Source organism: Corythoichthys intestinalis, chromosome 14, assembly GCF_030265065.1.
Source record: "Corythoichthys intestinalis isolate RoL2023-P3 chromosome 14, ASM3026506v1, whole genome shotgun sequence".
NCBI classification, from domain to species: Eukaryota; Metazoa; Chordata; class Actinopteri; order Syngnathiformes; family Syngnathidae; genus Corythoichthys; species Corythoichthys intestinalis.
Window position 1 is genome coordinate 8182090 of NC_080408.1, and position 15353 is coordinate 8197442.

Below are 15353 nucleotides of genomic sequence, written 5' to 3' on the forward strand. Positions count from 1 at the left end.
AAAAAATAATAAACCAAATGTGACACACAGAATGGCTTGCTAAAATGTGCATAAATATATTGTTCTACGTGAAGGATGTCAGCCAAGGTCGGCCCCCCACATTTTTACCACACCAAATCTGGCCCCCTTTGCAAAAAGTTTGGACACCTCTGGTCTACGATCTTTCCTCCCTCTCCGAAGCTTGGGCAGAGAAATGACAAAAGCTGGACTAACTCCGGTGGCATAAAATACCGTTCGGGAGGTTTAAGAAGTCGGCAGTTTTGACTATTATGCAGTAATTTAGCCCGGCCGTAACAGAATTAATGCATTTTTAATATATTTCATATTCCATTTAGCACAAGACTGTTATTTGTCATGACCATACCATTTATTTAGCAATTGGGGTAAAATACTTAGAGAAAAAAGAATATCCTGTAAACATATTGGAGTTGAGAGATTGAAACAATGTTGACATTTTGCGGCTCTATCACATTTTCCTCGTTCTGAATCTTCCCCCTCAATGGGCTGAATTCTAAATCAGCGGAAATCGTTACCCTGCCAACGTCATTCTAGAGCAGGGGTCAGCAACCCTGGTCCTCGAGTGCCACTATCCAGCTTGTTTTCCATGCCTCCCTCCTTTAACACACCTGGATCAAATAATCATGATCGTTATCAGGCTCCTGCAGAGCTTGCTGATGAGCTGATCATTTGATTCAGGTGTGTCAAAGGAGGGAGAGATGGAAAACAAGCTGGATAGTGGCACTCGAGGACCAGGGTTGCTGACCCCTGTTCTAGAGCGCTATGATGACAGGCGCCGTTAAACGGGAGATTAAAAGACTAATTTCTCATCATCTGCGCTTTGCCATATTGTGTACATAGTCGAATTGTCTCAAAATATGATTTTAATTCACATAATAATGCTATTTATGATTTTTTTATGCTGTCACAGGCACTTTAACCCCTACAGGCTGTTTAGCTGGTCAACATTTCTATTATTACTGTATATATCGGTTTCTTTTAAATGTGTCTATTTTAAACGTGGTTACAGTTTGTTCAATGGTAAAAAAAAACAATTTGGTGGTTTCATGGTTATATCATGAAGATAAATTAAATGAATGAATCGATCATGTTCTCTGACCTGTTCTCTAACATTGGCGTTTCCTGTGTCGAACCTCAGAAGCAGAGGAGCGAGCCAAAAAGGACGCAGAGGAGCGAGCCCAACAGGGAGACGCCATGGAGCCTCAGGAAGTCCCAGACGACTCCACCGAGCCCAAAGACGGAGAACGGGAGGCGGCTGACCAGGAGGCAGAAACCAAGTCCGATACCGATGAATCGCCGTTGCCATCAGGGGACGCCGCACATAAAAGTCCCTCACTGCAGAACGGTACACTTGTCTTTATCATTATAGCAAGGGTATAGGTTTGGTCTCAACATTGGTATGGACGATATAACACCATAACCTGCATGCACACTTTTTGCTCAGAAGGGCCACATTCCTCACTAATATGAACATCAATAATTGATATGCTAAATCAGGGGTGCTCATTAAGTCCATCACGATCGACCACAATAATTGATATGCTAAATCAGGGGTGCTCATTAAGTCCATCACGATCGACCATTTGATCACAACGCTAGTGTGGGTAGCTCGCGGCATCCAATATACAGTATATATATATATATATATATTTTTTAGGGCTGTCAAAATTATCACATTAACGGAAAGTAATTAATTTTTTAAATTAATCACGTTAAAATATTTGACGCATTTAACGCACAAGCCCCGCTCAAACAGATTAAAATGACAGCACAATTTCATGTGCACTTGTTACTGGTGTTTTGTCACCCTCTGCTGGCGCTTGGGTGCGACTGATTTTATGGGTTTCAGCACCATTGTGTAATTATTGTAGGGCTGTTAAACGATTAAAATTTTTAATCGAGTTAATCACAGCTTAAAAATTAATTAATCGCAATTCAAACCATCTATAAAATATGCCATATTTTTCTTTAAATTATTGTTGGAATGGAAAGATAAGACACAAGACGGATATATACGTTCAACATACTGTACATAAGTACTGTATGTGTTTATTATAACAATAAATCAACGAGATGGCACTAACATTAACATTCTGTTAAAGCGATCCATGGATAGAAAGACTTGTAGTTCTTAAAATATAAATGTTAGTACAAGTTATAGAAATTGTATATTAAAACCCCTCTTAATGTTTTCGTTTTAATAAAATTTGCAAAACATTTCAATCAAGAAATAAACTAGTAGCTCGCCATTGTTGATGTCAATAATTACACAATTCTCATGGTCATAAAATCAGTCGCACCCAAGCGCCAGCAGAGGGCGACAAAACTCCAAAAAACACAAGTAACAAGTGCACATGACCCTGTGCTGTCATTTCAATCTGTTTGAGCGGGGCATGTGCGTTAATTACGTCAAATATTTTAACGCGATTAATTTTAAAAAAATTAATTACCGCCCGTTAACGCGATAATTTTGACAGCCCTAAATTATTGACATCAACAATGGCAAGCTACTAGTTTATTTTTTGATTGAAAGTTTTACAAATTTCATTAAAACGAAAACATTAAGAGGGGTTTTAATATAAAACTTCTATAACTTGTACTAACAGTTATCTTTTAAGAACTACAAGTCTTTCTATCCATGGATCGCTTTAACAGTTAATAATGTTAATGCCATCTTGTAGCTTTATTGTTATAATAAACAAATACAGTACTTATGTACAGTATGTTGAATATATATATAGCCGTCTTGTCTTATCTTTCCAGTCCAACAATAATTTACAGAAAAATATGGCATATTCTATAAATGCTTTGAATTGCGATTAATTACAATTAATTAATTTTTAAGCTGTGATTAACTCGGTTAAAAATTTTAATTTGTTTGACAGCCCTAATATTTTTTAAATGTAGATAGGTAATTATGATTCTTTTGTGTGTGTGTGTGTGTGTTGTGTTGTGTGAGCAACATATGAGGTTATGCAGCACCTTTCTCTCTCTAAGCAACTTCATGCTCACGGTTTTCTAGTTCTATAGTTTCTAGCAGAGTTCACTACATTTCTCAAAGTTTAATTAACATTAACAGAACACATACAGGAGGACACTTCTTAGCAGCTTCCTACTCAAGTTTTGCGGGTTAGCAAGTTCACACAGTTTAATGTTACGCTAACTCTGATGCAAGTCAGACTTTCAGTAGCAAAATTAGTGGTGTGTTTCCTGCCTCCACAACATTGGCATCTTTTTAGATTACTTAAAGTGGCTGCTGCTGCTGGACGAAAAATCTTTTTTAATATTGCTCCTCTTTGAAGGGGGCACAGGAGGCGGCATGTTTTCGACATGTATTTCTGTCGGAGCTGTGTGATCGTGAACATGCGTGTGTATGTCGGGGGTGGGTCAAGTCATCAGCCAATCAAAAAAGGGGGGGGGGGACGTGAAAAAAAAATGAAAAGGGGTAAATCTAATTTTGAACTTAATGAAAGTAATTAATTTAATAATGGTAGGGTCAATTCTAGCCTTACAACATATGGGAAGACAATTTAAATCACCTTTATAACTGAACCCATTATATCATGCATATAAGGTTGCTTAAAAGTTGGTGGGGACAATTTGAGCATTCTGAAAAGTTGGTCGTGTTATGACCCTACCGTCCCCATGCAAACCTACGCCCTTGCTTTATAGGGTACTCATTTAACTCCATTGGGGGACAAAACTAGAGTGTATTTCTGCTTTTATTCATTTATCCATGCTATTGTCATAATTGTGTTTTTATTAACATTTTATTAATTTATAATTGTACTTGTTCATCGATATAAAGCGGCTCACATTGATAATTTTATTTCCTCAGTTTTTTAGATTTTTTTTCTGTTTGAAGCAAATGGATTCACTTTAGTGCTGCAACGATTAATCGATTAACTCGAGTATTCGATTAGAAAAAAAGATTCAAATTAAATTTTGCTGCTTCCAGTATTCGTTTAATTAAAGTGGCGTTGTAATGGTTTGTTTTTGAAAGTGTTTGCATTTAGTTTTATTGATTTGGGTGGATACACTGCCCTTTAGTCCGCCTCATTTTACATGGCCAAATCCAGCTGTGCCCTGTTAATACCAACAGAAGCTAGGTTTTTGTTTGAGCTAGTGTTTTTTTAATGCTTTCATAATTTAGTTTAGAGGTGCAATATTTAGCCAATTTTTGTGGGAATATGTGTCTGAACCATTTGTTAAGAGCATTGTAAAAAAAAAAAAAAAAATGTTAGTATTTTATAGCATTTAAGCTAGTCGACTTTTGTTATGTAAGTTAGCCAATTGTTCTTTTGTTGTACATATGTAGATTGTTATTTTTATTTTTTAATTTTTTTAATACCGTTTGCGGCCCAGCTCTGGTATTTAAATTTTTTCATGTTTATCCGATTACTTGATTTTTCGAACTAACTAGTTCATCGATTAATCAACTACTAAAATAATCGATAGCTTCAGCCCCAGTGCGTTATATAGCGTAATGAAATGTTTAGGTAGGAAATAAGATTTTTATTTATTTATTTTTTTATTTTATTTTTTTATAAGACCTTGTTTTTGAGTGAAAACAGTGAAAAAGTTTTTTTTTCTAGTGCATCGAAAATAAAGACATTGACTAAAAAAGGTTCAATATTAGATGAAATGTCTTGTTTTCTCATGTACATTTATAATTGCTCCTTACCAAAAAAAAAAAAAGTTTTATCCGATTACTCGATTAATCGATAGAATTTTCAGTCGAATACTCGATTACTGAAATATTCGATAGCTGCAGCCCTAATTCACTTGAAAACATTGTGTATACAGTAGGGCTGTCAAAATTATCGCCTTAACGCGCGGTAATTAATTTTTTTAATTAATCTCGTGAAAATATTTAACGCAATTAACGCACATGGTGTTATGGTGTTATACTTATATAGCGCTTTTCCACATGTCCCGCTCAGACAGTATTCTGCCTTTTGGTAAGTTTTACAGCAGGCTTTTTGTGCTGTCTAACAGCGAACTCTTGTGGTCGCTTTGCGACATGGTTTTTTTTTTTTCTTGCCAGTTCAATATGGCTGCACGACGCCTACGTTATAATGTTGTGCTTATATGATCCTTGGACAAGATTTGTCCGTAAGTATGGTTGTTGTAAAGAATGTACATATTATGTTAGTAAGCGAAATGTTCTATTTTTTGTATGAGACGCTTTTTGTTTATGTTTAGTGAACCTGTATAGCGTGCTAAGCTAACGTTGTTGCTATTGCAATGCTTGTGTACTTTTTTTTGTTGTAGTTTTACGACGGTCTAAAGAGGACAATGGTTTGAGGCTATTTTATTAATAAATCAGATGAAAAAGGGAGAAGTCTGATTATTAAGGCGTCGTTCACTAGCTGTCTAGCTTTGGAAAAAGTAGACGCTTCCGAGTGAGGACAGCATAGACAGATTTAAATGACAGTAGAGTGAAATGCCCACTACAGTCCTTATGTACCGTATGTTGAATGTACAGTGGGGAGAACAAGTATTTGGGGAATGGGAAAACCCATTGGCAGTGTATCAAATACTTGTTCTCCCCACTGTATATATCCATCTTGTGTCTTATCTTTCCATTCCAACAATTTATTTTACAGAATATGTATATAATTTACAGAAAAATATGGCATATTTTATAGATGGTTTGAATTGCGATTAATTGTGATTAATTACGATTAATTAATTTTTAAGCTGTAATTAACTCGATTAAAAATTTTAATCGTTTGACAGCCCTAATATACAGTGGTCCTAGTGACAGCAAGTCACTGTAACTGCTTCAATGCCATTGATAGCAATAGACGTCCAGTCCATTTGTAATGGATAATTGATTGCCAACCCCCGCCCCACAGTTATTTAGGGCTATTTTCTTTCTTTATTTTTATTTTTTTACTAACATGGAGTCTTTTGACCGTTCAGGGGAGTTGTCTGAAGGCCCAGAATCTCCAGAAAGTGAAGAGACGAAACACACAGTGATTGATGGTGAGTTTACACGAACACACTCAACACCATTTTTCAAACATTTAAGAGATTTTCAAACACCCCAAGATGTAACTCAACTGGTCTCTTAAAATGAAAAAAGTTTTTTTCCCCCCAATTATAAAGTCTTCCCCATTCATGGCAACAATTTTATTCAAATCTTCCTTGTCTTGAGAGTCACCCAACTTGTAAATTTCAACATTTTTGTTTGTTTTTCCTTTTTTTTTTTTTTTTAAATTTCTTCCTGACTTACTCATTTACTCACTATTGTGTTTATTATGGTTTTAATAGAAAATGTTTTCATATGAAGTTGAAGATTTATTCCTAGAAGTCTCTGAAATCATGTTACAGGATACATTAGAATGAAATTCAAACACAAATAATGACTGTTTTGAATGTATAGCTTTAAATGTTCTCTGTCGGCGTCAGCATTCATCGGACTCTTTATGCTCTTCACATGTTTATTATGATAACTCTAATGCAGGTGAGGTTGCTATGGAATGAAATCCAAGGGCCTTGAATGGGAGCCAAACTGTTGGACTTTGGCACCCCCTGCAGGAAACCGAGAAACTGACACTTTCACTTCTTTCGTCTTCAGTCTTCTTTGTGACTTTTTCTTTTGACCGTAATGTACATACTATACCACCACGCTCCTGTTGTTGTCTTCCAGTATACTGGATGGCTTAACAGCATTTCATTTGTGCTTTTCCATCATTTCAGCCTGTGTGAAATTGGGGAGAAATGTTAATGATTTCTGTTGTCAAGCTTAGAATGCAAACACAAGCCTGTGGAATGTTTGTCACTTTTTTTGTTTTATTTTTTTAAGAAAAAACAAATATTCCGTGTTTTTGTTCTTCTCGATGCCTTCTGGCGTGTTTTGGGGCCGTAGCAAAGCATCTTTTGACTGCCCTGCTTTTCCCCCCGCACTGCAAATAGAAACTGCAAATATTGCTAGCTGTGCATTTGTAAAATATTGTAGTAAACCTCCACTTTGGCTTTAATTGTACATGCATACTTGCAGTTAAGAGCGAGAGAACTGGGCAGTATTTGCAATTTCTTTACTAATGTCTTTGTGTACTTGTGCATTATTATTTGGGTATTAATTCATAGTGCCAACATGTTGGCAGTTGATGTGCTTCTTCTTCTTCTAAAAGAAAATGTCTATATATATTTATATATTTATATATATATATGAGGGGGAGCCCGAGCCACCTCAGCCAATGCTACTCCACATCGAGAGGAGCCAGATGAGGTGGCTTGGGCATCTGATCAGGATGCTTCCCGAACATCTCCGTAGTGCAGTGTTCCAGGCACGTCCTACAAGCAGGAGACCACAGAGCCGACCCAGAAGACACCAGGGAGACTATTGTCTCGGCTGGCCTGAGAATCCCCTGAAAGCGCTGGATGAAGTGGCTGGGGAGAGGGAAGTCTGGGCTTCCCCTCTGGTGAGCAGGAGAAAATGGATGGATAGGTTGTAGGGTAGTATATGTGTCATCCTCAAGGTTGGGTCAGCTATCAGAGACATCGGAGTTTGAGGGTTCTGCGCAGTATCTTAGCTGTTCCTAGGACTGCACTCTTTTCGACTGAGGCTTCAGATGTTTTTCCTGGAATCTGCTGCAGCCTTCTCCCAGCTTGGGGGTTACTGCCCCAAGTGTTCCCACTACCACAGGAACCACGCTAGCCTTCAGCTTCAACTGTTCTTTCATCCCTTATTACTTCTCCACCATTCTTCCTGACGTTGGTGTCAGCTGGTATTGCTACATCTATCACTGTCTCTCTCTTCTGCTCTTTGTTCACCAATGTCTAATTGGTTAGCCTAGAGCTGTTTGTTCAGTCTGGAACAGTGGTTCTTAACCTTGCTAAAGGTACTGAAGCCCACGAGTTTCACATGTGCATTCACCGAATACTTCAGAATTAGATAACAAAGCAATTTAAAAAAGTTTCTAAACCTGTTATAGCTCAGCGAGAAAGCTAATAACTAAGTGAATTCTGCTTCAGGTATTGTCACATTAGTCACATTGTCACAAGTATGCTTTAAAATAGGTCAAAATTTGAGTCCATGCTGACCATAAGTCTGCTTTACTTCCCCATACCCAGTGCGAGTCAACTTTCCACTGAGCAAACCAGTTTTTTTAATACCATTAAATAGAAGGCTAGCAGTTGAAAGAAATGGAATACAGCCTGTAAATTGGAGGCAAACCAGTCCAAAACCTGGTCTAAAACATCACTTTGCTGAGATTAAGTCAGTGTACGAAAATAGGGCCCTTTGCAGAAACCCTTAAACTTACTCACCGAACCCGTGGGGTTCCACTGAACCCAGGTTAAGAACCTCTGGTCTGGAAGCTGAAGTCCCACAGAACCTTGGTTACCCTCTGTGGAATGGCCCATTGGGATCTGGGCACTTCAATTCCAGACTAGGCACAGTTGTTCCTTGGTTGTGCCTCTCAATATACGCTGATCCAGCTAGCATCTTACACCCTGCCACGATGTGACACTGGAGAATATTTGCATCGAGTCTGATCTGCTCTGGTAGATCTTGGCCTCTGCGGCTCTTGTACCTACTCTTGTGGAGCCATGATTAGAGTCTTTGCTATCTGTCAGTCCAGCGTACTCTAGCCACTGGTAGGATTTTTTGATGTCAGCCACTTTTTTAACTTGCAGGTGGAACATTTCATGTAGGGGCTTGTCTCTCCAGGTTGTTTGTCTCTGCTGCCTGAGACATTCACTTACCAGCTTATCTTTCGGAGCCATCTTGATGTATTATAGGGTTTTTTATGTTTAATCTCAGACTGTGGACTTGACGCTAGCTTTCTGTATAGTCTCAGGGTGCTGGAATAGGATTGGCCAGCTTATTAAACCACCTAGGTATCTGATGACTGGTAGTGCGTACATGTTGATGGCCTGGATCTTGTTCTTACCATTTGCTGACTCTTCAGGACTTGCCTTACTCTAGGAAGGAACTTGATTGTGACTGACTTCCTTGTGACCTCCTCGTGGTTTCCATTGGCCTGCGGGATACCAAGGTTCTTGTAGCTGTCTTGGATATCACCTATTTTGCCCTGCGGTAGTTCAACCCCATCAGTTCTGACAATGTTTCCTCTCTTTGAAACCACCTGGCCACACTTTCCCAGTCGGAATTACATCCCTATGTCATTGCTGTAGATCCTGGTTGTGCAATTCGATTTCTCGCTCATTCCTAGCGTACCGCTTGAGTCCATCCATGTAGAATAGGTGGCTGATTGTTGCTCTACTGGTATCCTGAGCCACTCTTTGTGCAGATTTGACTGAGGTGGTTCAAACCTCAGCAGTGGTGATAACGCATCTACTTGGTATATAACACACTTGATGTTGACTTTGGCAATTGACTTTTGAGTCTGCTTCTATGGTAGTCTTCCACATCCACACTGAGATGAAGGTTCTGAGCTCTCACTTCTTCCTGTTGGTCTTATACATTTTCAGGCATTCTAGTATCAATGTGTGTGGCATTGAGTCGCAAGGCTTTCTTTTAGTCAATCCATGTAGTGCTAAAGTTGGTCTATTTTTGCAATCCCTGGTGACAGCTCTATCAACCAGTAGCTGATGTTTGGCTCCTCTGGTGTTATTGCCAATTCCATTCTGAGACCTGCTCATGTATTGATTGATTTGGTCGTTCAACCCATCACTTATGACAATGTTGCCTCTCTTTGAGACCATCTGGCCGCACTTGTCCAATCCAAATGATATCCCTATGTCATTGCTGTACATCCTGATTGCGCAATTCGATTTCTTGCTCATTCCTAGCGTACAGCTTGAGTCCATCCATGTAGAATAGGTGGCTGATTGTTGCTCTACAGGTTCCCGGAGCCAGTCTTTGTGCGGATTTGACTGAGGGGGTTCAAACGTCAGCAGTGGTGATAACACATCTCCTTGGTATATAACACACTTGATGTTGACTTTGGCAATTGACTTTTGAGTCTGCTTCTATGGTAGTCTTCCACATCCACACTGAGATGAAGGTTCTTAGTTCTTACTTCTTCCTGTTGATCTTATACATTTTCAGGCATTCTAGTATCAATGTGTGTGGCATTGAGTCACAAGGCTTTCTTTTAGTCAATCCAGGTAGTGCTAAAGTTGGTCTATTTTTGCAATCCCTGGTGACAGATCTATCAACCAGTAGCTGATGTTTGGCTCCTCTGGTGTTATTGCCAATTCCATTCTGAGACCTGCTCATGTATTGATTGATTTGGTCGTTCAACCCATCAGTTCTGACAATGTTGCCTCTCTTTGAGACCATCCGGCCACACTTGTCCAATCCAAATTATATCCCTATGTCATTGCTGTAGATCCTGGTTGTGCGAGTTGAATTCTCGCTCATTCCTAGCGTACAGCTTGATGCCATCTATGTAGAGTAGGTGTCTGATTGTTGCTCTACAGCTTCCCTGAGCCACTCTTTGTGTGGGTTTGACTGAGGAGGTTCAAACCTCAGCAGTGGTGATAACGCATCTCCTTAGTATATAATACACTTGATGTTTGGCAATTGACTTTGAGTTGGCTTCGGTGGTAGTCTTCCGCATCCACATCGGGTTCTGGATGAAGGTTCGTAGTTCTTGCTTCTCCCGTGATCTTCTAGATTCTAGTATCCGTGTGTGGCATCGAGTCGCAAGGCTTTCTTGCAGTCAAGTGCAAAAGTTGGACTGTCTATTTTTGCTGTCTCTGGCGACTGCTCTATCAACCATTAGCTGATGTTTGGCTTCTCTGGTGTTATTGCCAATTCCATTCTGATCCCTGCTTATGTATGTATACATGCTTACTCATCTTCGCCACATTGATGCCTGATAGGGCCTTCCATGTTGTGCAGAGACAGGTTATTGGCTGGTAGTTGGATGGGAAGTTCTTTTCTGAGGGTCCTTCATATATATATATATATTTACACATAAAGGGAGAATTTAACTACAAATATCTAGAACTGAGAAAGAACACATGGATGTTTAGGGAAGTTTTTCGAAGTTTGACAATTTTTTGTTTTAGATTTTTATGATAGGGCGACATTATGTTCTGTGAGAAAGTTTTCTCTCTACCTGTGTGCCTCTTACTCTAAATGTAACTGCACCTGTAGGAACCAGTCGTCATTGTTCCTGCAACCTGCTGATAATGTTTGATGTGCTCTTTTTGTGCTGTAACTTTTTGTCTGTTCTTTTCCTCAGCCAGTGGTTTTCATTTATTTGATATTTTTCCCCTAAATGCACATCCCTTTCCCATTAAAAAGAAAATATATATATACATTTTTGAAAGAAATCTTTTTTGTTATCTTTACTGCACGATGATTTTTTTCTTTCATTATGTTGCATTTGCTTTAGTTTGCCCACTTTAATTTGGTGGGTTAAAATATTCAGTTTTTCTTTCCCGCCACATTTTGTAATATTGTTTCTTGGTAAAATGATTTGGAGGGTTTTTATTATTGTTTTGTTTTGTTTTTTTAATCCGAAATAACCGTTGCTTTGTTGAATAAGCCATTTTTTATGCTGCCCTCCCCAAAGCACACTTTCATTAGTTGTTTTAGTGGATAACTTTTGGGGTAATGTTTTTTTTTCTGTTTTTGTTGTTGTCTGCTATTATAGTTGCTCATTTTTTTTGCTTTTTGTTTGTATTTATCTCACACTGTTTTGCACAGTTAGTCCACTTAGGTATCCTCCTGAGACCCTGCATACTCATTTGAGGACATTAGATTTCTGCCTCTGAGACCCATTAAACGTCATTATTTAAAACCTTTTTGACTACTTTGGCACATTTAGGCATGTTGGCAGCACCCTCTTGTGGTGTCTAAACTACTTTAGACCTTTTTAAATGAATGAAGAACGGGCTTCAAAATCTGTTTAAGGTTTCTCCAGTAGCTCAGTGAAGAAAACTTGAAAAGGTAACCTCTACATCCAAGTTTTGTGAACAAATAGTATATTTATGTTAAATAACATCTGTAGTTTGATGTAACATAGAAAATTGACATTAATTTGTAAAACCTACAAACAGTCAAACAGTAAATATGAGAAAATATACTATTCCATGATTGATTATATTAAGTATGTTGGAGTAAAACAAACAGTCGATCAGAAAATACCAGAAAAGATGCTATTCCCTTCACAGGTTAGCAAGTTCACACAGTTTAATGTTATGCTAACGGTGATGTAGGTCAGACTATCAGTAGCTAAATTAGTGGTGTGTTCCCCACTTCCCCAACATTGACGTTTCTTTACATTTCTTACAGTGGCTGCTGCTGGCTGGAAAAAAACGTGTATTCCTAATATCCAATTTCTGTGTGTGTGTATTTGCGGTCAAGTCATCAGCCAATCCAATGTGCGTTTACGAGGAAAAAAATGGGCCGGCACATTCAGGAAGTGAAAAGAGGTACCTGTAAGTCTGAACATAATGAATATAATTCACTTAATAATGGTGGTGTCAATTACAACAATTAACACATAGGGGAAGACAAGCTAAATGGTAAATGGTGTTACTGAAGTCATTATACAGTGGGGCAAATAAGTATTTGGTCAACCACCAATTCTGCAAGTTCTCCTACTTGAAAAGATTAGAGAGGCCTGTAATTGTTAACATAGATAAACCTCAACCATGAGAGACAGAATGTGAAAAAAAACCCCAGAAAATCACATTGTTTGATTTTAGAAGAATTTATTTGCAAATCATGGTGGAAAATAAGTATTTGATCAATACCAAAAGTTCATCTCAATACTTTGTTATGTACCCTTTGTTGGAAATAACGGAGGCCAAACATTTTCTGTAACTCTTCACTCTTCGCTTGGTGTAAAGAAATCAACTGTGGGAGCAATAATTAAAAAATGGAAGACATACAAGACCACTGATAATCTCCCTCGATCTGGGGCTCCATACAAGATCTCACCCCGTGGCGTCAAAATGATAACAAGAACTGTGAGCAAAAATCCCAGAACCACACGGACCTAGTGAATGACGTACATAGAGCTGGGACCACAGTAACAAAGGCTACTATCAGTAACACAATGCGCCACCAAGGACTCAAATCCTGCACTGCCAGACGTGTCCCCCTGCTGAAGCCAGTACACGTCCAGGCCCGTCTGCGGTTCGCTAGAGAGCGTTTGGATGATTCAGATGAGGCCTGGGCGAATGTGTTATGGTCAGATGAAACCAAAATAGAACTTTTTGGTAGAGACACAGGTTCTCGTGTTTGGAGGAGACAGAATACTGAATTGCATCCGAAGAACACCATACCCACTGTGAAGCATGGGGGTGGAAACATCATGCTTTGGGGATGTTTTTCTGCAAAGGGACCAGGACGACTGATCTGTGTAAAGGAAAGAATGAATGGGGCCATTTATCGAGAGATTTTGAGTGAAAATCTCCTTCCATCAGCAAGGGCATTGAAGATGAGACGTGGCTGGGTCTTTCAGCATGACAATGATCCCAAACACACAGCCATGGCAACAAAGGAGTGGCTTCATAAGAAGCATTTCAAGGTCCCGCAGTGGCCTAGCCAGTCCCCAGATCTCAACCCCATAGAAAATCTGTGGAGGGAGTTGAAAGTCCGTGTTGCCCAACGACAGCCCCAAAACATCACTGCTCTAGAGGAGATCTGCATGGAGGAATGGGCCAAAATACCAGCAACAGTGTGTGAAAAGCTTGTGAAGAGTTACAGAAAATGTTTGGCCTCCGTTATTGCCAACAAAGGGTACCTAATATTGTATTGAGATGAACTTTTGGTATTGACCAAATACTTATTTTCCACCATGATTTGCAAATAAATTCTTTAAAAATCAAACAACGTAATTTTCTGCTTGTTGTTTTTTTTTTCATTCTGTCTCTCATGGTTGAGGTTTACCCATGTTGACAATTACAGGCCTCTCTAATATTTTCAAGTGGGAGAACTTGCACAATTAGTGGTTGACTAAATACTTATTTGCCCCACTGTATACCGCAAATAAGGTTGCTTAAAAATTTCAGCATCCTGAAAAGTTGGTAGTGTTTTGTCCCTACCGTATGCAAACCTATGCCCTTGACAAAAAAACATATTTTGTCATGAAATTTACTCATCTTAAATAGCACAGAGAAATGAAAAATGCATTGCCATAAAATTCTCGGGTCTCAGCAGTAGATACATTATTTTCTTTTTCGTCTTTTCAAAAAAAAGTTTGTACATCTTGAATTCACATTCCCCCCCCCCCCCCCCCCCCCCCGATTCGATGTGTTTTATCTTGTCCACTTAAGAAATAATGGGTGACTTGAATTTTCTTGTTCATTATTATATTGTGAATTTTCTTTTTTTTTTTAAAAAGGTTTTTGTTTGTTTGTTTTTCTCCACCCAATTTTTTAAATGATGTATGTAAGGTTTCCGATGCTGTAACAATGTGTATTTTGTTTATTTTGAAACATGTAACTTTATTGTGCACTGTATAATTTTTCTCCCAAGTGTTTAGAACAAAACATTTGCTTGCGATGTCAAGTAGCCTCTTTCTGCTTTCACGCGCTGTTGCTGTTACAGCATATTTAGCAGGCGTCGTCGAAAACATGACCCTATTTTCTTTTCCGGTGGTGTTTTTGTAATAATTTGTCATTCTATGTTCCTCCCAACCGCCTTCAATCTTAGACGACTGATCTCAAGTGTGTCGAGGTCAGCTGGATGTAAAAAAAAAAAAAAAAAAAAAAATCAAAAAAAAAAAAAAGTGTGAAAGGTTTAGGAAGATAAAAAAATGTCAGAAAATAGTGACTGTGGTTTTCTGATCTCTTCACTGTGACCTGCTCAGATGATGAATGTGTGTGAATGGGTGTGTTGTGTGAGATATGGTGGACTGAGTAACATTTAGTTACAGAGTCAATAGAAACACTGTTTTGCCTTTCAATTTGGTTTTCTTCTCAAGCCATTTATATTTTCTAGCAGTGTTCATTTTTCGTCTTTAAATTTGTACAAAACAAGTCAAGCCTTTCTTTTTAATCCCTTAAATGCAACGTAATTAGTTATGTGTACCGGATTTGCCCACTAGGTGGCTCAATAGGAACACTATTCAAAGCATGCAGCACTATGTCACACTTTCATCCTTTTCCATTCATATTGCAATCTTTTGGAAAAAAAAAATATGAAAATTATAGATTTATTTTGTGGCTTTGAGACAAAAGTTAGGGTCAAATGCTTAGAAACAGGTGGATCCTTGATTATTATTGACTGAAAGCATAACAACAGGATGACAGGATGGATGCCACCAAATCTCTTGTGTGAGTGTGATGCAATGGGTGTATGCAAGGGTGTGTGTATGTGTGTGTCACTGTTCCGTTGCGGCTGCGTGTGTGTGCCACCATGCTATGTGACTGCACAGCTGTATCAATAAAGT

The 15353-nt window shown here is 38.6% G+C and overlaps 1 protein-coding gene across 3 annotated transcripts in view; it reads left to right on the forward strand.

The window, feature by feature from the left end:
- LOC130929512 (dual specificity calcium/calmodulin-dependent 3',5'-cyclic nucleotide phosphodiesterase 1C) overlaps nucleotides 1–12539 on the forward strand; it is a 306205-nt gene extending 293666 nt beyond the window's left edge. For all 3 annotated transcript variants that reach the window (XM_057856685.1, XM_057856687.1, XM_057856688.1), the window contains 3 exons: nucleotides 1157–1363; nucleotides 5947–6009; nucleotides 6491–12539. In XM_057856685.1, the coding sequence (XP_057712668.1) occupies nucleotides 1157–1363; nucleotides 5947–6009; nucleotides 6491–6510 (290 nt within the window). In that variant the 3' untranslated portion in view covers nucleotides 6511–12539. The remainder of the gene's footprint in view (nucleotides 1–1156; nucleotides 1364–5946; nucleotides 6010–6490) is intronic.
- The last annotated feature ends 2814 nt before the right edge of the window (nucleotides 12540–15353 follow it).